The following is a 24,041-nucleotide window of genomic DNA, read 5'->3' as shown; positions in this document are numbered from 1 at the left end:
TGCTTCAGAGGCTAATAATAGGATTATAGGGGAGCATTTACATATTAGCTTTAGTACTCATCTCTGCGTTGGAACAGACATAAGACCCTGACCTGGCCATTGGTGGAATGCTTAGTCTAGATTGTAGGACTTGTTGGTTAAGGCTAGTACTTGTAAGAGTCACAAATTGAGTTACTTTTGCTTGTAGCTAATTGAAAGTGTAGGTAATGTTCCAGTCCCGTGCAACTGAAGTGTATCTCTAGTGGATCTAAACTCTTCTCTTTGAGTTATAGTTTTATAATTAATTCTTGTAGAATAGTTCAGCCAACTGTGATAACAAATCACAGGAAAAAAATGAAAATTAACAGTCGAATCAATGGATGTTTAGTGCTGTAATTGGATTGTTACAATAGCTAAGAAATGTAATTGTAAGTTTTAGAAAATGTGTATTAAAACAACATATGTTAATTAAAGTCCTTCAGGTTTTGCAGAAAACTGTTTAATGTCATAATCCATGACCGAAGGATCATGGTCCAGGACAACTTGAACATAATTGTAATGTCTTGTCTATTTTTATTATTTTATTACTTTCATTATCTATAATTGTCTATCTTGTCTTCTCTGCATATGTTTGATTTTCAGATTGTTTGCAAAGCAAATTTTGTTGCTTTGAGTACTTTTCTGATGGTTAGGTACTGAAAAGCAATGGATATTGCAAATAACATATTGGCGCTTAGAAAAGCCAATTCTTCATAATCCCAATCAGTTTGGTGAAACAGCTCCACTGCAGAACCAGCTGCATGTTACAATTCTGAGGCAGCCTAAGCTTATTTTAAAGCAAGTTCCATGATTAAAAAGTAAGTTGTAAAACGTTCGGATCGACATATTTCCTGTGTCGTCAGCGTACTTCATTGCCGTCAGTGGTGTGTAAAGTATGTTGGTTTGGTAACGAAATACTGGCCGTTCCATTTTCATCACTTTGATGGTTGCCTTGAGGTAAGTAAAAATTATAATTGGTGAACTGTAAACTGATGATCAATTATATCAAAAAATCACTTGTATCCTTGTTTGTGGGAATTTTCATATTGCAAACAGTTTTAATTTGTCTTGGCATCTGCTACACATTGAAATGCTATATTTATTAGTGAACAATAACATCTTGCATTTACGTAGCACCTTTAACATGATTTAAATAAAATCCAAGACAGTTCATAGGATAACTATCTAATTGGAGTCCACATTAGGCCAGATGACCAAAAGCTTTTGATCATAAGATATGGGTGTTAAAGTGTGTCTTAAAATAGGTTTATAGAGATTTAGTGAGGTTATTTAGTGATTATTCTGTCTGGTGGACAGTGTTAAGTGGGTCCCGCAGGGCTCTGTTCTTGGGCTTCTGCTCTTTGTAGTTTTTATAAATGACTTGGATGAGGAGTTTGAGGGGTGGGTTAGTAAATTTGCAGATGACACAAAGGTTGGAGGTGTCATCAATAGTATAGAGGGCTACTGCAGGCTGCAGTGTGACATAGACAGGATGCAGAGCTAGGCTGAGAAATGGCAGATGGAGTTCAACCTGGATAAATGCGAAGTGATGCATTTTGTAAGGTCGAACTCAAATGCTGAATAAAGGATTAAAGACAGGATACTTGGCAGTGTGGAGGAGCAGAGGGATTTGGGTGTGCAAGTACACAGATCCCTCAAAGTTACCATCCAAATGGGTAGGGTTGTTAAGAAAGCATATGGTGTTTTGGCTTTCATTAACAGAGGGATCGAGTTTAAGAGCCATGAGGTTTTGCTGCAGCTCTACAAGTCCCTGGTGAGACCACACTTGGAATATTGTGTCCAGTTCTGGTCGCCCTACTGTAGGAAAGATTCAGAGGCTTTGGAGAGGGTGCAAAGAAGGTTTACCAGGATGCTGCCTGGACTGGAGGGCTTGCCTTATGATGAAAGGTTAAATAAGCTTGGACTTTTCTCTCTGGAGAGAAGGAGGAAGAGAGGAGACCTGATCGAGGTGTACAAAATAATGAGAGGAATAGATAGAGTCAACAGCCAGAGACTTTTCCCCAGGGCAGGATCGACTGGTACGAGAAGTCATAGTTTGAAGATATTAGGAGGAAGGTATAAAGGAGACGTCAGAGGTAGGTTCTTTACGCAGAGAGCTGTGAATGCATGGAATGCGTTGCCAGCGGTGGTGGTGGAAGCAGAGTCATTGGGGACATTTAAGCGACTGCTGGACATGCACATGGACAGCAGTGAGTTGAGGAGTGGGTAGGTTAAGTTATTTTATTTTACATTCGGATTAAATCTCGGCACAACATCGTGGGCCAAAGGGCCTGTTCTGTGGTGTACTTTTCTATGTTCTATTCCAGAGAGTAGGTCTCGGGCCGGCTGAGAGAATAATGGTGAAGTGATTTAAAATCATGGCTGAAGAGTTTCGAATTGGAAGAATACCAATGCTTTTTGGGGGTGGGGTGGGTTTGCTCAAGGAAATGACAAAGGCAGGAGGCAAGATGAATCAAAGATGACCCTTTTTTCCCCTTGTTTGATACATCTTTTGTAAGTGTTTGCTTCAGTTTTAGTCAAGGTGCAGAATAGAGACCAGTTAACTCAGTTGCCTGGTATGTACTTCAGAGTAATGCAAGTTCAACTCTTGTTCTAGCTGAGTTAGACTTGGGACCTGCTTCCCCCTCCCACTCTGAGTGGTAAACATTGACAAACAACTCAGGCCGGATTCGAAATATTAACTCTGTTTTGTTTTCTCCACAGATGCTGCCAGATTTACTGAATTCCTCCAGCATTTTCTGTTTTTGCTCCACAAACAAAAAGCTGTCACTTAACCACATCAGGATGAAGCATTGGCAGGTAGTGAAGCAGTGAGGCAGAAAGCTCATGGGACGGAATGGACAGGTACAAAATGGATGCACGCTACTCCTTGTTCCTAATGACTGAAGGAAAAGCAAAAGTCATCCATTGATCATCACTTGCATATCAATGTGTTTATCCAGTTTCTCTGAGGCAGTAGGGATTTGCTGCCCAGACATTAAATGACACCTGCTTGGTCTTCCATCCCATGTGGGGTGGCATGGTGGCTCAGTGGTTAGCACCGCTACCTCACTGCGCCAGGGACCTGGGTTCGATTCCAGTCTCAGGTGACTGTCTGTGTGGGGTTTGCATGTTCTCCTTGTGTCTGTGTGGGTTTCCTCCCACAATCCAAAGATGTGCAGGTTAGGGTGAATTGGCCATGTTAAATTGCCCATAGTGTTCAGGAATGTGTAGGTTAAGTGCATTAGTCAGGGGTAAATCTAGGGTGGGGAATTGGTCTGGGTGGGTTACTCTTCAGACAGTCTGTGTCTGAGATGGTCCGAGGGTGACAGGGCCACTCAGCTCCAGACGTCATTACAGCCTTGGTTCAAATATGGTCAAAACTAAATTCCAGAGGGGAGTGGAGAAGGACAGCCCTTGACATGAAGGCTGCATTTGACTGAGTGTGGCAACAAAGAGCCCGAGCAAAACTGGAATCAATGGATATCAGGGAGCAAACTCTGCAGTGTTTGGAGTCATACATGACACAAAGGAAGATGGTTGTGGTTGTTGGAGGTCAATCCGCTCAGCTCCAGGATATCTCCGCAGGAGTTCCCCAGGGTGGTGTCCTTTGGCAAATCATCTTCAGCTGCTTCAGCAATGATCCTCCCTCCATCACAAGGACAGAATTGGGGAAGTTCACGGATGGTTTTGCAATGTCCAGCCCCATTCGCGCCAATTCAGATACTGAAACAGTCCATGTTCAAATACACCCTCAGGTAAAAGGAGAGTCTCTCACAGTATCCTCTGCCAGTGCAGGAAGTGAACCACAATGTTGGTGACACTCTGCATAGCAAACCAGCCATCCAACCAACTGAGCTAACCAACCTCCATGAAGGAATGTTTGCATAAAGTGGTTGCATAGTTTTCTTCTATTTGTGGTGAAAGTAGAGAACCATTTAATATAAATTAACAAATACCAATATTGAAATAGCCAGCAGAAGAGTGTCTCAAGAAAGCTTGAAGCTACCATTTGCTTATTATGTCTTTGGTAATTTTTATATTGTGTAATTTGAGTTTATGGTTTAAGGGGATGTGGGGGCAATAGTGGTATTTCCAATGGACTGGTATTCCAGAACCTTTTGCTGAGATGTTCTGGGACTAGGGTTCAAATCTCACCACAGTCTGAATTTGAATTCTATAATTATTTGGACTTAAAAGTCTATGGCAACTATGTGACTATTGTTCATTGTCATAAAAACCCAAGTGGTTCACTAATGCCTTGAAGGGAAGTAGATTTGGTGTCCTTCCATGTGACTCTGGACCTACCCATGTGACTACTCTCTGAAATGGTCTGGCAAGCCACTCAGTACAAGGGAAATTGGGGATGGATAATACAGGCTGGCCTTGACAATGATACCTACATTCCATGAATGACTAACTATTAAAAAAAATTCAAAACAGCTTACCTCAGCAATTGTATCCGGAGTCTGTCCCATTGTAGCAAAAATGTCACGTGAAGCAGGTAGGTAGACATTTTTAAAAAACTGGACTGTCTCTGAGTCTGTTCCTGGGAATGTAGAATGTGACACCTCATCCATGAGCTTCATTTCAAATTCGGTGTTTACTGGACCAGGTTCTATCATTGAAACACTATAGAGAGCAGTAAAATACATTTGATAATACAGAATTTGGGTGTTCTTTAACAGATCATATGTTTCCAGGGATTGGGGAAGGAGCTCTAGGGACTCTACTTCATACAGAGCTCTGTTGACAGTAGAGAAAGGAAACATCGATGTTGTGAGGAGATATACAGCATGATGGGGTCAAAATGCATTGCATGGTGGAATTTTGGAAATGCAGAGATGGGAAGAGGTTAGGGACTGGGCAAACTCTTCCCTAATAGGAGAATCCATGCCATTAACTCAATTAGGAAGTAGTTTATAGTTCATAGACTTATTCCGCTGATTGGACTGACTTAAAACTTTCATTCGTACGGTATTTAGATTTTTTTGTTCTTTAAGTTCCTTTTATCTGTTATATCTGGATTAATGTCTACAAATGGGAGATGTCCCAGGGTAACAGCAAACCTGTAAGCACCAAGAGATGGTGTAGGCTTAATTGTGCCTCTCTCTTATGTCTCAAATTTCAGAACTCACTGTCTGTCTGCAAGACTAATCTGCATCGAATTTTCTTTTGAAGATAAAAATGTGCATAACTATCCTTAACCTGGTCACTCCCTCATCTTGTTGCAAACCAGGCTGGGTTTGTCGGTGTACCCCTGTAAATATATTTACTTACTATATATTGAACTTAAGAAGCTGGACTGCAAGACTTTCACAAAATCCTTCCATGGCAAACTTAGAGGCCGCATAGACATCATTGAATATAACACCTGAGCAAAAGAAAGCATCATGTTTTGAGAATTAGATTCTTGTTTTTGTGTATATTCCAGCATCCACAATTAAAGTTTTCTGTTGCTCCTAAATGATTAGTCAAGTTCAGTTTCTGGTCAGTGGTAATCCCCAGGATGTTGATGGTGGGGGATTCAGCGATGCTAACGCTGTTGAACATCATGGGTAATGGATAGATTGTCTATTATTGGAGATGGTCATCTATTAGTGTCCTTTGCCATCTTTTATTCTATATATGTTGATTCCAATTTTGTCTTGTTAATAGCTAAGTCCTTTTCTCCTATTGCTGTTGTCACTCTGATAGTTAAAGGTAGTCTACCTCTCGTTAGATCCCACTGTTGTTTCTAATTTATACTGCAACATTAAATTCCCAGTCTAGAAGGGTCCACTTTTATTTTGCTTCATTAGAATTTGCTGACTAATTATTAGTAGTTTACATAGATCCTCAACCGAGCATATTGTTTCTATTCAGCCATAATTTACTTCAGCTGTATCAACAAGAAAAATGCTGATAATTCTACCGCATCCTTGTTTGACATTGATAATTCCCCAGGCTAATGTGAGACAGTCTTCTTTTCTAATCCTTTACTGATAAAGTCATACTGGGTTTAGCTCAGCTAATCATTTTATTGTTAGCTTTAAGTTGGCTCTAACTTAGGAGTGTCATGGTGGCTCAGTGGTTAGCATTGCTACCTCACCATGCGAGAGACCCAGGTTCAATTCCCATCTCGGGTGACTGTCTGTGTGGAGTTTGCACATTCTCCCCGTGTCTGTGTGGGTTTCCTTCAGATACTCTGGTTTCCTCCCACAGTCCAAAAATGATCCGGTTAGGTGAATTGGCCATGCTAAATTGCCCTGTAGTGTTAGGTGAAGGGGTAAATGTAGAGGAATGGGTCTGGGTGGGTTGTTCTTCGGAGGGTCAGGTTGGGATGAAGGGTCTGTTTCCACACTGTAAGTAATCTAATCTAAATGTAGGTTGAGGGAATGGGTCTGAGAGGGATACTCTTTGGAGGGTCAGGTTGGAATGAAGGGCCTGTTTCCACACTGTAGGAATTCTAATTCGAATTACTAGGATCGATGTGGGAGCTCCAAGAGGGCTTGTCCACCCTCAGTTGATCTATTTTGCGATGTATTCTGACTTTGGAAATAAAAGTGAGCAGAGGATGCGTTAACACGTTTAAAATTACAATTTCAAGGCATTGAAAGATTTGCAAGATAATCACAAGAATAAAATACAGTATTACAATTCTTCGATGACATGATAATGCTCAGATCGCACATGGAAAGGCAGAGATGTTGCAATTCTATAATATTGCCCCAAGATTCCCTGGTTTCCACAATATTGATGGCATACCTTTTTCTCCCCTCATCCCGGAAGCACGAAGATACAGGATTTGGGATTGGACCTTAATGATGCCTTCTCTGAATCTTCTCCGGGGAAATTTTGTTTAGGTAGTTACATGTATAGGTTGCAAACAGATTCGTGTAGATTTGAGAGCCACCTTGCCGAAAGGTCGCGGAGATCTAAACATTTTGATCTTTGAGTCTAATTAATTTTCTGGCTGATATTCCTAAATAAAACAATAACCCCACACACCATCCTGACTTAGACATGTATCACTGTTCCTTTAGTGTCACCGGCTTAAAATCCAGGAACTAACTGTGGGTGGCACGGTGGCACAGTGGTTAGCACTGCTGCCTCACAGCGCCAAAGACTCGGGTTCAATTCCCGCTTCAGGTGACTGACTGTGTGGAGTTTGCACATTCTCCCTGTGTCTGCGTAGGTTTCCTCCGGGTGCTCCGGTTTCCTCCCACAGTCCAAAAATGTGCAGGTTATGTGAATTGGCCATGTTAAATTGCCCATAGTGTTAGGTGAAGGGGTAAATGTAGGGGAATGGGTCTGGGTGGATTGCGCTTTGGCGGGTCGGTGTGGACTTGTTGGGCCGAAGGGCCTGTTTCCACACTGTAAGTAATCTAGCTAATCTAACTCCCTAAGGACATTGTGAGTGTACCCCACAGCACTTGGACCACAGTGGTTTAAAAAGGTAGTTCACTACCATCTGTGGGCGGCACGGTGGCACAGTGGTTAGCACTGCTGCCCCACAGCGCCAGAGACCCGGGTTCAATTCCTGCCTCAGGCGACTCTCTGTGTGGAGTTTGCACGTTCTCCCCGTGTCTGCGTGGGTTTCCGCCGGGTGCTCCGGTTTCCTCCCACAGTCCAAAAAATGTGCAGGTTAGGTGAATTGGCCATGCTGAATTGCCCGTAGTGTTAGGTGAAGGGGTAAATGTAGGAGAATGGGTCTGGGTGGGTTACGCTTCGGCAGGACGGTGTGGACTTGTTGAGCCGAAGGGCCTGTTTCCACACTGTAAGTAATCTAATCTAATCTAATCTAATCTAATCTTCGACAACTCTGACTCTTCTCACGGTCATCCAGGGATGAACAGTAAGTGCTGGCTGAGCCAGCGACACCCATGTCTCACAATTGAATTAAAAAAAAATTAGGGATTGGCCATTAATGCTGGCCTAGCCAGTGAAGCTCACATGCCATGGAGAATCAAAAAGGGACAAAATATTTATTCAGTTTTTACACTAATCTCTGGCAACTGCACCTCATTCATTTCCTAATGACCTTGACTTTGACCACCATTGTAAGTCTCACCAAAGTTTATTTCTAATATGGAAACATAGAAGGTAAGAGCACCTTGCGGAAAGCATGTTGTTTTGCTATAGCAGAAAGCAACGGAGTACAGCTATTTTAATTCTGAAACTAAAATCGGCATAGATAACCCATATTTTCTTCAGAATATTCAGTATACTATGTAATAAAAATTATTTAGGAATTGAACTGAAGGTGTTGTGGTACCTTGTAGTCCCATCACACTGCTCATCATAACAATATGCCCACTCCTTCTCCTCTTCATATCTGGCAGCACGGCCTTGATCATCCGAACAGCTCCAAAAAAGTTTGTGTCAAATATACTCTTCATTTCCTGGATGCTGAGACTTTCTATTGGGCCAATCTTTCCAATACCTGCATTATTTACTGGGCAAATTTATAAGACATAAAAAAAGGCTTTGAAATGGTCAGTATTATCATAAAGGGTAAATGCACATCCATTAGAGCAAACAGACGAATGGTTCCTCTGAATGATTTCAGATGATGTCACATGTGCACCACACAACTGCTAGGTAATGACCATTTCCAAGAATAGAGAACTTAATCACCATTCCTTGACATACAATGGCATTACCATCATTGAATCCCCCACTAAAGATATCCTGGGGGTGTATTATCTCAACTGGACTTGCCATGTAAACACAATGGTTACAAGAGTAGGTTAGACGTTAGGAATCCTGCAGTGAGTAACTTATCTCCTGACATCCCAAAGCCTGTCCACCATCCAGAAGGCACAAGTCAGGAGTTTGATGGAATATTCCCTGCTTGCCTGGACGGATGTAGCTCCAAAAACGCTCAAGATGCTCGAAACCAGCCAGGACAAAGCAGCTCTTTGGTTGACACTGCATCAACAAAAATCCAGTCCCTTCACCACTGACACTCAGTAGCAGCAGTATCTACCATCGACAAGATGCACTGCAGAAATTCACCATAGTTCAGTAACATCAAACACAACCACTTCTGTCTAGAAGAACAAGGGCAGCAGATACATGGGAACACCACTACTTGCAAGTTCTCCTCCAAGCCACTCACCATCCTGACTTGGCAATATATTGTCGTTCCTTAACTGTTGCTGGGTCAAAATCCTGGAACTCCCTTTCTAATAGGCAATGTTGGTATACCCACAGCGTATGGACTGCAGTGATTCAGGAAGGCAGCTCACAATTAGGGCCTGGCAATAAATGCTGGCCCAGCTAGGAACATCCATGTCCTACAAGTGACTTAAAAAACGTATAGCCCTTCTTCAATACTGCATAGGGAGGGTCAGTTTATATTGTGTTCAAGATCTCGATAATATCAAGGCAAATTCTGAGATTGGAATCCATGGTTTGCAATAAAAGGACATGCTTGTGATGGATTTGGCACAAATGGGTCTATGGCATTGGCGTGAGCCAATTGGCTGAAGGCAGTTGGGGTCTAGCTCAGCCACATACTGAAGCGAGCAGCGAGCAGGGCACAGAGGTTGGGTGTAGGAATGAAGATTTTTTAAAAATGTTGATTGTTACTGCTTTAGTTATTTTAAAAGAGTTGATCAATGGACTGGCACAACAGTAATACTAGGGTGTAGGTTTGCTCGCTGAGCTGTAGGTTTGATATCCAGACGTTTCATTACCTGGCTAGGTAACATCATCAGTGACGACCTCCAAGTGAAGCGAAGCTGTTTTCTTCTGCTTTCTATTTATATCTTTCTCCTGGATGGGGTTCCTGGGGTTTGTGGTGATGTCATTTCCTGTTCGTTTTCTGAGGGGTTGATAGACGGCATCTAGATCTATGTGCTTGTTTATGGTGTTGTGGTTGGAGTGCCAGGCCTCTAGGAATTCTCTGGCATGTCTTTGCTTAGCCTGTAATGCTAATGATTCAGATAAAAATGATTCTGAGAACATCCATGCCATCAAGACTCCATGAATGGAACTGATGGAATTTATATTAGTCAACATTTTTGGTGAAGACGATTCCCTTGAAACCTGGGTTGGGAGGGAGGGAGCTGCTGTCAGGTGAGAATGACTAATGAAGTGTTTGCATTTCTGACTGAGAAACGTTCAGAGCTTTTTCGGTTGAAATGAGTTCAATCTTTCCAAGTGACTGCCGAATCGATTCATGTGGAGAAAGTGAGGACTGCAGATGCTGGAGATCAGAGTCGAGACTGGAAAAGCACAGCCGGTCAGGCAGCGTCCGAGGAGCAGGAGAATCGAAACGTCAATTCATGTTATCAATCTTTGTTATATTTGTTGTTTTATGTGGAGGGTACAGTTTATATTGACTGTTAATTTGTGTTTGATTTGATTGTTTCTGCTCTGACTGTAACAAGATCAGCCAGCTGGACATCATAAGATCTGAGGTCCCTGATTGGAGCAGTTAATTTGGTCCAATTAGGGAGCCCTGGTTGACATATCGAAAGGGTGACACTTTCAAAGTTACTGACACTCTGGAGCCTGACTCTGAATGAGGCAATACTATAGTCAAGGACAATTATGTGTCAATAATGGGTGACTTGGTGATGGGATCCAACCTCTGTGGATTTATTTCACTTTCATTAAAATGTATTATACGTGAAACCTTGTCTCATTGCGTGAATTTGACCACTTTGCTTCCTTTTGTTCATTGATCTCCACACGGATCACACGAAATTGGAGTTTAGCCAAGAATGATCTGAGTTAGGCTTTGAAAAGAGTCTTTTGGAGCTTTCCAGAATTTGTATGAATGGTATTTTGCAGTTATTTCTGCTGTATTTATTGGGGAATTAACAGGAATATCTTTAATGGCTCAGTACTTTGTAAAGAGTGAAGATTTTCATCTTACAGAATCATAGAGGTGTACAGCACAGAAAAAAGGTCGTTCAGCCCATCAAGTCTGTGCAACCCAAAAGCAACCCAATAGAGTATTCTCATCCCATTTTCCAACAGTAGGCCCCAAGCCTTGTAGTCGCAAATACATGTCCAAATACTTCCTCAATGCTAAGTGGGTCTCTGCCTCTTACAGGCAGTGGGTTCCAGATTCCAAAAACCCTCTGAGTGAAAAGATATTTCCTCATATTCCCTGTAGCTTCCTGTCCCTTATCTTAGATACCTCTGAGGGGTTTGAATAACTAATCAAAGATAATTTTGCAGAGAAAATCAGGACCTAAGAAAGTAGGTTGTTAAAGAGTTGGCTGGGTATCTGAAGTTAAAGAAAGAAGCAGAATTTTCCATGCAGGCATTAACCTCTGGTGATGAATGTGTTGAATGGATTCATATCTGCCAACACATGGGGTGAGTTATCTCGCACTATCATTTGGTTTTCAGTGCATTATTTCGGGAGGTGCAATGTGTGTGAGTTACTTGGCATATTGTGTGGCAGGTCGGCTGGACATTTGTGCTTGCACCTCTGGGATTGTCTTTAGTTTGAAAGGCAGTGTATTTAAAGGAAATTAGGACATCACTTCAGATGCTGCAGGCTCAGAGCTTCTCCATCAGCCTGTGATGATAAATGTCATGAGAACAGAAATGCTTCCTCAAAGCATTTGGGGGTTGCTGCCTGGTTCACTGATTGTGTCCTCTACATCCTGCTGGACTGGGAAGAATGGGGACCAGGTCCATTACCTTCCAATCTGGCTGCATCTAAAGGACAGAGCCATCAGCCCAAGCATGGATAGTAGCCCAGCTCAGTGCTATTGGTCCCCCACTGAAGGGATGGCAAGCAGCGTCGCATCATGCCAATGATGTGCTGACATTTGCAAAGGTAAGTGGCACTATTTTCTCTTTGTGATCTCTCATTTAGTTGAACAGTGCCACTGCACGTGGAGCTCACTAAAGGTTGGTGGACTGTAAACTTCAGTATCACATCCCTGGTGCTAATTACCAGGCTTACAGCCACCTTATCCTCTCAAACTATGAACTACCTTCCTGCACTCTGCACTTCACACTCACTCACTGAGGATGCCTCACCTCTTTGTATGGCTGTGCAGTCTGTAAGGGGAGGCGATGGCACAGTGGTATTGTCGTTGGACCTAGTGATCCAGACCACACTGGTAGTGATCTGGGGACCCATATCTCACGATGATGGAATTTGACTTTTACAAAAAAAAAGTCTGAAATTGAGAACCTGAAAGTCTGAATTGATGATAAAACCAACATGATTCACTACATTAAGGAAAACTGCTGTCCTTCCCTGATCTTGCTGTTGTGTGACTCCAGCTATTATATGGTTGAGTCTTAATTGCCTTCTCAAATGGTCTGGTTATATCAAACTTTGAAAAGGTCTCAAAAAAAAGACAACAAATTCAGCCATGTTTACCCTGCAAAGTCCTTCTTACCAACATCTACGGAGCTATCTCATAGACTAATCGAGCAACAGCCTGACAGTCATACTCTCAGGATCATACTTTACAGTTCATGACATCTCACTGCTTGCAGGTGGGATAGACCTAGCAGCGGAGGTGGCACAGAGGTATACAATCCAGAAGGAGTTACCCAGGAATCTTCAATATTGACTCTGGACTCCATGATGTCTCATGGCATCAGGTCAAACATGAGCAAGGGAGCCTCTTGCTGATTAGCATGTACCACCCCAGCTGATGATGAAGGAGACCGCCTACTAGTATTATCACTTGACTCTTAATTCAGAGACTCAGGTAATGCTCTGAGGGCCTGGGTTTGAATCCCACCATAGCAGACATTGGAATTTAAATTCAATTAAAATCTGGTATTAACAGTCTAATGATGAGCACGAATCCATTGTTGATTGTTGGAAAAACCCATCTGGTTCCCTAATGTCCTTTTCACAAATGAAATTACCATTTTTACCAGGTTTGTGGGGTGGCATGATGGCTAGGTGGTTAGCACGGCTGCCTCACAGTGCCAGGGACCTGGGTTCAATTTAGCCTCGAGTGGCTGTCTGCATGGAGTTTGCACATTCTCCCCGTGTCTGCGTGGGTTTCCTCTGGGTGCTCTGGTTTCCTCCCACAATCCAAAGATGTGCAGGTTAGGTGAATTGGCCATGCTAAAATTGCCCATAGTGTTCAGGGATGTGTAGGTTAGGTGGATTAGGCAGGTGTAAATATAGGGGAAGAGGAAGGGGAATGGGTCTGGGTGGGTTACTCTTTGGAGGGTCAGTGTGGACTTGTTGGGTGAAAGGGCCTGTCCCTACACTGTAGGGATTCTATGATGTGACTCCAAACCCACGGCAATGCAGTTGACTCTTAACTGTCCTCTGTGCAATTAAGGACTGGCAATAAAAACCAGCCCAAAGTTCCTGTCCTGTAAATGAATAACAAAAAAAAAATTCTTCCATGATGAGTATAACTCGAAGGAATCACCAAGGATGGCAAGGGTTCTGAATCTGTTCAATATTGAGAATTGGACCAGGAGTAGCAGCTGCACTACTGACCAAATTGGGTTTCCTTTCTAAAGGACATTGTTGCTCAATTGAATCTATGGTAAGTGACGAAGGAACCAAAAAGAGGGAAAATATAATTGCCCTTGTATTTGCCAAACTCCCTGCAACAGGTGCATCTGTCCATGACCGTATTGGTTGGAATGACCACCTTCTTCCTAGTCCTTGTGGAGACATAGTCCCATCTTCACATTGTGTATTCCAAACACTGTCCCTGCCTACCCAGGGGTGCATGTAGCTAGAGACCACCCTGTACAAAAATTGTAATCCACCCCATCCTCTGCTATATGTGAACCTGGCTGCTTTTGTACCTTTAAAACATTGAAGTAACCCCTTGGCTTCTCCCCCTTCACTCTAGCCATGAGTGCGGCTCCTTTAATGAAGCTTGACACTATCCAGGACAAAGCTGATTGGCACCGCATGGTGGCTCAGTGTTTAGCACTGCTGCCTCACGGCACCAGGGTCCCAGGTTTGATTCCAGCCTCAGGCGGCTGTCTGTGTGGAGTTTACACATTCTCCCCGTGTCTGCGTGGGTTTCCTCCGGGTGCTCTGGTTTCCTCCCACTGTCCAAAGATGTGCAGATCAGGAGAATTGGCCATACTAAATTGCCCATAGTGTTAGGTGCATTAGTGAGAGGGGAATGGGTCTAGGTGAGTTACTCTTCGGAGGGTCGGTGTGGACCTGTTGGGCTGAAGGGCCTGTTTCCACTATAGGGAATCTAATCCATTCCCTCCACCACTGTGCTCAGCAGCAGTGGTACCAAGTATAAGATGCACTGCAGAAATTCACCAAAACTCAATAGACAAGCATTTTCCAAAACCCTGACCCTATGATAGAACATAGAACATTACAGCACAGTACAGGCCCTTCAGCCCTCGATGTTGCACCGACCTGTCATACCAATCTGAAGCCCATCTAACCTGCACTATTCCACGTACGTCCAGCTGATCTTATTAATGAAGCAATTGGAGAGTAAAGCATTTGGATATGTTACAATGTAGGATGCTATAATTGAATTTCTTACCCAGTATGTCAACTCTTTTATCTTGAATGCTGTTGAGGCATTCTGTCACTGACTCATCACTGCAGACATCAAGCTGCCTGATGTGTAATGTCTTGTTCAGAGTATCTCCAGCAGCTGCTTCCAGCTGTTCTTTCTTGTTTAAATTTCTCATGGTCGCAATAACTATTTTGAATAGAAAAATGAATAAAAGAAAAAGTAACCATGTATTTCACTATCATCTACCTTTTCACTTGCACTTCTTAACCAAACCTTGATTTCACCAGCAAATCAGAAAGAAAGGTTTGCATTTCTACAGTGTTTTTCATGTGCATCACTTGTCCTAAAACACTTTATAGCCAAGTGAGGTTAACATTTATGAGCGACACCATGAGGATTTCAAAGCCATTCTGCACCTCATTTGCAAGCTGCTCTTAAGACTATAAGAAACATAGACTATGAGTTGGCTGTTTGGCCCCTCCAGCCTGCTCTCCCATTTAATAGGATCATGGCTGAGCTCTTGATCTCTTCAATTCTACAGACAAGAATGGCATCCTTGAGTGGGCCAAATACAAAACTCATATCAAACCGGTCTAGGCAATCAAATATTCCATCACCCACAAACGTTGGAAGAAAGACTCTGAAATATGGTGAGCAGTTCCCACACCTTGGTAGCCACCTCATTTTTTGTTTGAAATGCTGAATCAATGAGGAGATCCAACTCCAGGTCAGCTGTGCCTGCTTACCCTTTGACAAACCATGGTAATGAATTCAGCACTAAAATAAAACCAAGAACTGTTGGATGCTGGTGATTTAAATATGCACAAAGCAGAAAATGCTGGAGAAACAACAGGTCTGACAGCATCTGTGGGGAAAGAACCAGAGTTAATGTTTTGAATTCAGTGACCCTCCTTCAGAACGTGATCACTGGACTTGAAACGTTAACTCTGTTCTCTCTCTGCAGATGCTGCCGGACTTGCTGAGTTTCTCCAGCAATTTCTGTTTTGTTTGTGATGTTAGCTGAGGGACAGTATTAATGGATGCTGTGGGGAACTTTCCTTTTCCCAGGACTGAAGAAGGGTTTCACCCGAAACGTTGATTTCTCCACCCCCCTGATGCTGCCTGGCTTGCCGTGTTCTCCCAGCCTCCTGCCTGTCTGTTTTCGATTCCATCATCTGCAGTTTTTTTTTGTCTCTAACCTTTTTGAATAGAACCATGGGAGCTTTCACACCCAACTGAGTGGCCACACAGGACGTTGGTTTGATAGCGTTATTCAATTAGTCCTGCAGTACAAGCGTTTATAATCCTGATCCAAATGTCAATTGTAGCTTTTATTCAATATTAATAACGACACACTATGGTGACAAGTCTAACTATGAAGCAGTACATGATCTAGCAGTCAGTTATAATTATCTTTGGAAAGAGATTTTGCCTGCAAGCCTACTGTGTGTAGTTTAATGTATATATTTAAGCAAGATTACAGAGCCTTCACAGCACAAAGGGGACATTCAGCCCAATTGGCATTGCTGGTGTTTCTGCTTCATGTGAGCCACCTCCTAATCTACTGCATCTCCCAATATCGGAGTATCCATCCATTCCTTTCTCCCTCACTTTTATCCAGCTGGCCTAGTCAACATGTGAGGAGTGTGGTCATTGGGAAGCAACAAGGAGTGAGCCAGTGTGAACACTCCCTTTCCAGATCCCCACCAAATCCACACACTCTGGTGATCTCGCCACAGGTCGCAGAGCTGTTCACCACTGGGCAAGATAACAGGATTAGCTTGGATTCCCTACAGTATGGGAATAGGCCCTTCAGCCCAAACTGACCCATCGAAGAGTTACCCACCCAGACCCATTATTTCCCCTACCCTATATTTAGCCCTGACTAATGCACCTAACACTATGGGCAATTTAGCATGGCCAATTCACCTGACTTGCACATCTTTGGATTGTTAGAGGAAGCCCACGCAGACACAGGGAGAACATGAAAACTCCACACAGTCGCCCGAGGCAGGGATTGAACCCTGGTCCCTGGCGCTGTGAGGCAGCCATGCTAGCCACTGTGCCACCCCACTTAAAGGAAGCCATAATTTGTCACTTAGGGTCTCAATTCGCCCAGAGGCTAGTGGGACGCCTGACATATCCACACATTCCCCACCCCTCTGCCTCCTGTCTTCTCTGCTGCTGAAACACCAAGGGAGGGGTGTAGACAACTAGCACCTTGCCCCTACCTTTGTGTCTGATGTCCCCCGTCATTTGCCCTGCTAGGCCACCCCTGGCATGGGGTATAAAAATTCAGCCCACAAATAGTACTAATCTCTTTTAAAAACACAGAATGAGGAGAAGAACTTTGGATTGAGCTGTTGTATGTTTTTCATTAAAATATGCTCAGTTATAGTATTGCATTTCTGTTTACAACAAGGGCCTTAAATGCTCATGTTCATGTTTACTTTAAAGTTACAAAATGTGAATTAAGAGTACATTAAGCTGGTCAGGCAGGAACGTTGATATTTCCCTCCATTTGTTGACAGTTTAAAGGTTACATTTACCTCAGTCACTGAAGGATTTCAATGAAACTTGGGAGTACAACCCAAGTAAGAATGGATTAGAATTATGCAAAGATATGCTTGTGAATCCCGAAATTCTTAAATAATCTACTAACTTAGGGAGATAGGATGAATTTAGTTTGTCTTCAATGTTTAATTTTGAATGTGGGCTTGTTTTAGAATGTTATGAATTGTTTAGCTGCTATATCCCATAGTGGTAAGAATATCATTAAGGTTGTATGAGAAATGAAATGTAAGGTCAGATCTTTTATCCCTGATGCAGGTGAACTGGATGGCTATTATCTCAAGTTTATGTTTATATGGTTCTCTGCAGCTCACCAGGAGAAAGCGAGGACTGCAGATGCTGGAGATCAGAGTCGAGAGTGTGATGCTAGAAAAGCCCAGCAGGTCAGGCAGCATCTGAGGAGCAGGAGAATCAACATTTCGGGCATAAGCCCTTCATCATAAACCTCATTCCTGATGAAGGACTTATGCTCAAAATGTCGATTTTCCTGTTCCTTGGATGCTGTCGGACTGGCTGTGCTTTTCCAGCATCACAGTCTGTGACTCTGCAACTCACCAGTCAGTCTTAATTCTAGGGTTGGGGGTTTCCTGTACATTAATCACAATCAAAAGATTTGCCTTCAGTGCAAGAGCAGCATATGCTTCTGTAAAAGATTAGATTAGATTAGTTTCCCTACAGTGTGGAAACAGGCCCTTCGGCCCAACCAGTACCCTTCGGCCCCTCCGAAGAGTAACCCACACAGACAAATCCTCTTGCGATAATTAGTTCTTAGTTTCATGTTTGCAATGACTATATTGTACATTTGAAATGAACGAGGCAGTTTGAATTACAGTAAAACTTTGCTAATTAACAAAGCAATAATTTTGCAGTTATGTGGAATGTTAACTGATAGATAAAGAAGGCAGAAATTTACGAGGTAGGTCCAGTAGAAATCAGTGTCATTACCAGATCACAACTTTTTTAGACAATGATATAAATGATGTTTTTTTAACAGTAAATGTATCTGTACCTGTCCAGAAACTTTATTGACATGAAAAAAGGTTCAAAAATAATGATAAAAAGTTTACTGAAAATATTAGGACCAGTGCAAGTTTGACCTCTTTTTAACCATCTTGGCTAGGTGTAGCAAACTTCTTTAAATTTGAGTTAGCAAGCAAGTATCTCACACCTCAGTGAAAATCTAGGATTCGTCAAAATTAAAAAAGCCAATGATAAAAGCACCTGGAGTGAAAGAAAGAGGAGTTTTATTACTCACTAGCCCAAGAAAAATGATGAAAAGTAACAACAAACATACAAAAGCAGCTATAACATTTTAAAAGAAGTGAGAGAGATTGTCTTGTACAGACTGGAAGAATAAAAGCTACACAGTTTGAGAGTCCTTAGAATTCTTAAAATGTTAGGTTATAAACTGAGACCACAATTGTTTTATGGTTAACTCCTATCCTCAGCATTAGTGCATTCTGCAGATATCTTTGAATTGTCAGTGAATGGTTGCTTCTTCAATTTGCTTTTTCACCAGGCCCTTTATAGAGCAACAAATTAGGCTATTCAGCCCATTCCGTCTGCTGCACCATTGAATCATGGCTGATATGTTTCACAGCTGAAACTTTATTGCTGGAACAGCACAGCAGGTCAGACAGCATCTAGGGAACAGGAGATTCGACGTTTCGGGCACATGCCCTTCTTCAGGAATGAGCAGAGAGTGATATGTTTCACAACCTTCTTCTCCTACTTTCTCCCTGTAACCCTTGATCCCCTTGATACTCAAGAACCTATCTATCTCAGTCTTAAATATACTCAGTGGCCTGGCTTCCACGGCCTTCTGTGGCAATGAATTCCATAGATTCATCACTCTCTGGCTGAAGAAGTTTCTCCTTATTTCTGTTCTAAAAGGTCTTCCCTTTACTGTGAGGTTGTGTCCTAGGGTTCTAGTTGCTCCTACCAATGGAAACATCGTCCCAATGTCCACTCTGTCCAGGCCATTCAGGGTTCTGTATGTTTCAATCAGATCCTCCCTCATCCCAAGTCCTCAAACGTTCCTGATGTGTTAAGCTTTACATTCCTGGGACCATTCTCGTGAACCTCCTCTGAACACGCTCCAATATATTGTTCCTGAGATACGGGGCCCAAAACTGCGCACAATACTCCAAATATGGCCTTATAGAGCCTCAGAAGTACATCCCTGCTTTTATAGTCAAGCCCTCTCAAACTAAATACCATCAGTGCATTTGCCTTCCTAACTACTGACTCAGCCTACAAGTTTATCTTGAGAGAATCCTGGACTAGAAACCCCAAGTCTCTTTGCACTTCAGACTTCTGAATTTTCTCCTCATTTAGAAAATAGTCCATGTCTCTATTCTTCCGACCAAAGTACATGACCTCATATTTTCCCACATTGTACTCCATCTGCCACTTCTTTGCCCACTCTCCTAACCTGTCCAAATCCTTCTGCAGCCTCTCTGCCTCCTTAATGCCACCTGTCCCTCTACCAATCTTTGTATCATTTGCAAACTTAGCCAGAACGCCCTCAAGTTCCTTCATCTAGATTGTTAATGTATAAAATGAAAAGTTGTGGTCCCAACACTGAGCCTTGCAGAACACCACTTGTCACTGGCTGCCATACTGAGAAGGACCCTTTTATCCCCACTCTCTGCTTTCTGCCAGACAGCCAAGCTTCTATCCAGGCTAGCACCTTGTCTCTAACACCATGGGCCCTTATCTTACTCAGTAGCCTCCTGTGCGGCCGCTTGTTAAAGGCCTTCTTGAAGTCCAGGTAGACAACATCCATTGGCTCTCCTTGGTCTAACCTGCTTGTTACTTCCTCAAAGAATTCTAGCAGATTTGTCAGGCATGACCTCCCCTTGATGAAACCATGCTGACTTTGCCCTATTTTGCCATACACCTCCAAGTATTCAGAAATCTCATCCTTCACAATGGATTCCAGGATCTTACCCACGACTGAGGTTAAGCTAATTAGTAATTTTCTGTCTTTTGCCTTACTCCCTTTTTAAACAGGTGTGTCACTTTAGCAATTTTCCAATCCTCTGGGACCCTTCCTGATTCTAGCGATTCCTGAAAGATCACCACTAACGCCGCCACTCTCTCTTCAGCTATCTCCCTTAGAACACTGGGATGTAGTCCATCTGATTTATCCACATTCACGCCATTCAGTCTTTCCAGCACCTTCTTCTTGTGATGGCCAATATACTCAGCTCTGCCCCCTTACTCTCTGAAGTTTCTGGGATATTACTTGTGCCTTCCATCGTGAAGACTGACACAAAGTAATTATTCAGGTCCTCAGCCATTTCCTTGTTCCCCACTGTTATCTCACCAACATCGTTTTCCAGCAGCTCAATGTCCACTTTTGCCCTCTGTCCCTATAATTGAACCCAGCCCCCATTTAGTTCAAAACCCTGTCTACAGCCCTAGTTTTGTGATTCGCGTGGACTCCAGTCCCAGCATGGTTCGAATGAAGACTGTCCCATTGGGACAGGCCCCTTCTTCCCCAGTACTGGTGCCAATGTTCTTTAGAATTAGAATCCCTGCAGTGTGGAAACCAGCCCTTTGGCCTAACAAATCCACACCGACCCTCTGAAAAGTAAACCACCCAGACCCATTCCCGTACCCTCTGTTTACCCCTGACTAATGCACCTAACCTACACGTCCCTGAACACTAAGGGCAATTTAGCACGGCCAATCCACCCTAACTTGCACATCTTTGGATTGTGGGAGGAAACTGGAGCACCCGGGGGAAACCCATGCAGACCCGGGGAGAACATGCAAACTCCACACAGTCACCCGAGGCTGGACTCGAACCCGGGTCCCTGCCACTGTGAGGCAGCAGTGCTAACCACTGAGCCATTCATGCTGCCCTGTGGATCACATCCAATGTCTGATGAATTCAAACTCATTCCTCCCACATCAATCTTTGAGCCACATATTTCCCTGCTTAATCTTACTGACCCTGTGCCAATTAGCTCATGGCTCAGGTAGTAATCCAGAGATAATTACCTTTTGGCTCTGCTTCTTAGTTTCACTTTAGCTGCTCATACTCGCTTAGCAGAACCTCTGCCGAGTTTTATCGATGTCATTGATACTTGCGTGGGCCATGACCACTGGATCTTTACCCTCTCACTCCAAGTTCCTCTGCAGCCCAGAAGAGATATCCTGAACCCAAGCACCAGGCAGGTCACTGGTCACAGAGAACAGTGTCTATGTCTTTACATGCAAGTTGGATAATCTGCAGGCAAACCTTCACATCCAATGTGTACCCGAGCGCATGCAAATTGAAATGGGAGGTGCCAGTTTGTTGAAGGTTGGGTTCAATATCTTTAGATAATGTAGTCATTTCAGTTCAGATGGGTTTGTTCATTCTTTGTTGGTTTCCTGAGTGTGCCTCAAACTGTAGTCAGGTGATTGTGACTGTCATTTTAGATCACTGTTTGTCCTTTTAAAACCATATTAATCTCTGGAAAGTCTGAAGAGTGTAAAGTCAGGTGTTGGATCTGGAGGTAGGTTTGCTCGCTGAGCTGGAAGGTTCATTTTCAGATGTTTCATCACCATAGTAGGTAACATCTTCAGTGAGCCTCTGGATGAAAAAATGAACCTTCCAGCTCATAGCGAGCACACCTACGTCCAGAACCTCAACCTGAGCTACAAATCTTCTTAAAAACTCACTATCAGGTGTTGGAAGTTGAAAATTATTTTCACGCTGTTCTGACTATATGCAGTTGTATACTTCAAAATCTAATTTACAGAATATATTCTTTTATGATAAAATCTTTGTGTCAGGTAATTGTCGTTGCTGATATATTCAAATGAATCAGAGTAGAATTTTAATTGCTTTAAGAGTTCAGCTCAATGGCAATGTGTACCTTTTTAAATTCCATATTATTTGAAGGTGTAATGTGTCTGTGTATTGCAATTTATCACTATGTGTAAAAATGCTTGTGATTGCCTGTCTGTTTCACAGAGATTACACAAATACTAGCCTTACAGAATGGAGTAGGTGAGCAGATAAGCATCACAGGCTCAGTTTTTGACTTAGGTAGGAATCATTTTACAAATTCCTGACAACAACAACAAAAAATGGAAGTCTTTTCACTGCTCAGGTTACTCATGAGCTGTATCATGGTCATCAGCAAGCATTGTAAATTTTTCAAATAAGTTCAGAAAATGAAATAGAAATGGAATATCAGTTTCAACTAAGAAACTGATAGCAATTAAAATGTAAAATTATAGTTTTATTCACAAAAGTGACCATTCAAATCCTTTGGCACTTTTTCATATAATAATGTTCTGAACATGAATGTGCAAAGACGTGTGCCTTTATGAAGAGAATAATAGATTAGATTCCCTACAGTGTGGAAACAGGCCCTTTGGCCCAACCAGTCCACACCGATCCTCCGAAGAGTAACCCACCCAGATCTAACTCCTTCTGACTAATGCACCTAACATTATGGACAATTTAGCATGGCCAATTCACCTGACTTGCACATCTTTGGCTTGTGGGAGGAAACTGGAGCACCCAGAGGACACCCATGCAGACACGGGGAGATGGTGCAAACTCCACACAGACAGTCACCTGAGGTTGGAATTGAACCCGGGTCCCTGTTGCTGTGAGGCAGCAGTGCTAACTACTGAGCCACTGTGCTGCCCTATTTACCTAGAAGTCTTTAGACGGCACCAATTAAGCAAAGAAGTTTAGATAGTACATTAAAACCAATATGCTATCCCAACATTCCTATATTTGTAACAATTTGCAATCTAATCTAGATTATGAATTGTTGCAATTAAATTCAGAATTAGCGAGTTTAGAGAAGATTTGTAGCTCAGGTTGAGGTTCTGGATGTAGGTTTGCTCGCTGAGCTGGAAGGTTCAGTTTCAGACATTTCACCACCATACTAGGTAATATCTTCAGTGAGCTTCCAGAGGCTCACTGATGATGTTACCTAGTATGGTGACAAAACGTCTGAAACCGAACCTTCTAGCTCAGTGAGCAAACCTACATTCAAATTCAGCATTAGATTTACCAGTGATACGAGGAGAAAATTTATTTAAGATGCTGCTTCTGAAAATATTGGTCACTTTTTATGATTCATTCCATGAGTGTGGGTGTCACTGGCAATTATTACACCTGAGAAGGGGATAATGAGCTTCCTTCTCGAGTACAATGGAATGTTATTCTAGGCTATTTGTTGTTGGGGCAAAACTGTGTGCTCCCTTCTAACAGCATTCCATACTCTGACGGATTAAGAAAGCAGCTCAGCACTACCTTATCAGAGGCAGTAAGGGATAGGAAATAAATGCTAGCCCAGATAGCAATGCTGATATCCTGTCAATGAGTAAAATGTGGTCAATTAAGAGTTAACTGCATTGCTGTGGGTCTAGAAATACATGCCAGCTAAACTAGGTAAGAACAATAGATCATTGTCATGAAAGGGACATGAGTGAACCATACGTGCTTCTATATAATAATCCTACAGTTTAAAAGTCACTAATTCTGTTCCTACACTCCTTCTTTTCAAATCCAAATACTTCCATTAAAATTCCTCATTATATTGTAGTAGGATTTGTACTTGCATTAGACCAGACATTTGTGATGAATCACAATTAATGCTTCAGGAACATCAGTATGGAACAAAGATGTCACAAAATATATTAAGGCAAACGGTTAAGACGTAATTCCTACACCTTTTCTGGTTTCAAAAAATGTCTGTTTGCTTAAGCAGCCATCTTACCAATGTTCTGTCCTTATTTGTCCCTGGGACATGAACAGTAAGGCTAACATTAGTTTCCCTTGCGAAGATTGACATGAGGCACCCGTATTCAGGCATTACTAAATCATTTCCTTTGAGTCAGCACCTAGTAAACAGAACACCTACCATAAAACTGTTCCTTGGTATCGTTTGCAAGATGAATAGCAAGCTTCAAACCAATTCCAGAGGAGCATCCTGTAATCAGGACCACCTTTTGCCTGTCGTTTGCCATGCTTTTTTTCCTTCTGATGGA

General features: G+C 42.6%; 1 protein-coding gene across 1 annotated transcript; it reads right to left on the bottom strand.

Moving 5' to 3' along the window:
- Positions 1-352: 352 nt before the first annotated feature.
- Positions 353-24,041, bottom strand: LOC122552258 (retinol dehydrogenase 8-like). The gene is made up of 6 exons (XM_043694946.2): positions 23,915-24,041; positions 14,484-14,645; positions 8,276-8,455; positions 5,299-5,392; positions 4,467-4,650; positions 353-969 (listed from the first exon to the last, which is right to left on the bottom strand). The coding sequence occupies exons 1-6, from the start codon at positions 24,018-24,020 to the stop codon at positions 742-744; spliced, it is 954 nt and encodes a 317-aa protein (XP_043550881.2). The 5' UTR covers positions 24,021-24,041; the 3' UTR covers positions 353-741.

The sequence above is a fragment of the Chiloscyllium plagiosum genome, unplaced genomic scaffold (genome assembly GCF_037043375.1).
Source record: "Chiloscyllium plagiosum isolate Xiang-an unplaced genomic scaffold, Cpla_swu_hap1 HiC_scaffold_45, whole genome shotgun sequence".
Taxonomy (NCBI): domain Eukaryota; kingdom Metazoa; phylum Chordata; class Chondrichthyes; order Orectolobiformes; family Hemiscylliidae; genus Chiloscyllium; species Chiloscyllium plagiosum.
Note: the sequence above shows the minus strand (reverse complement) of the source record. Positions and strands in the feature narration are given on the sequence as shown.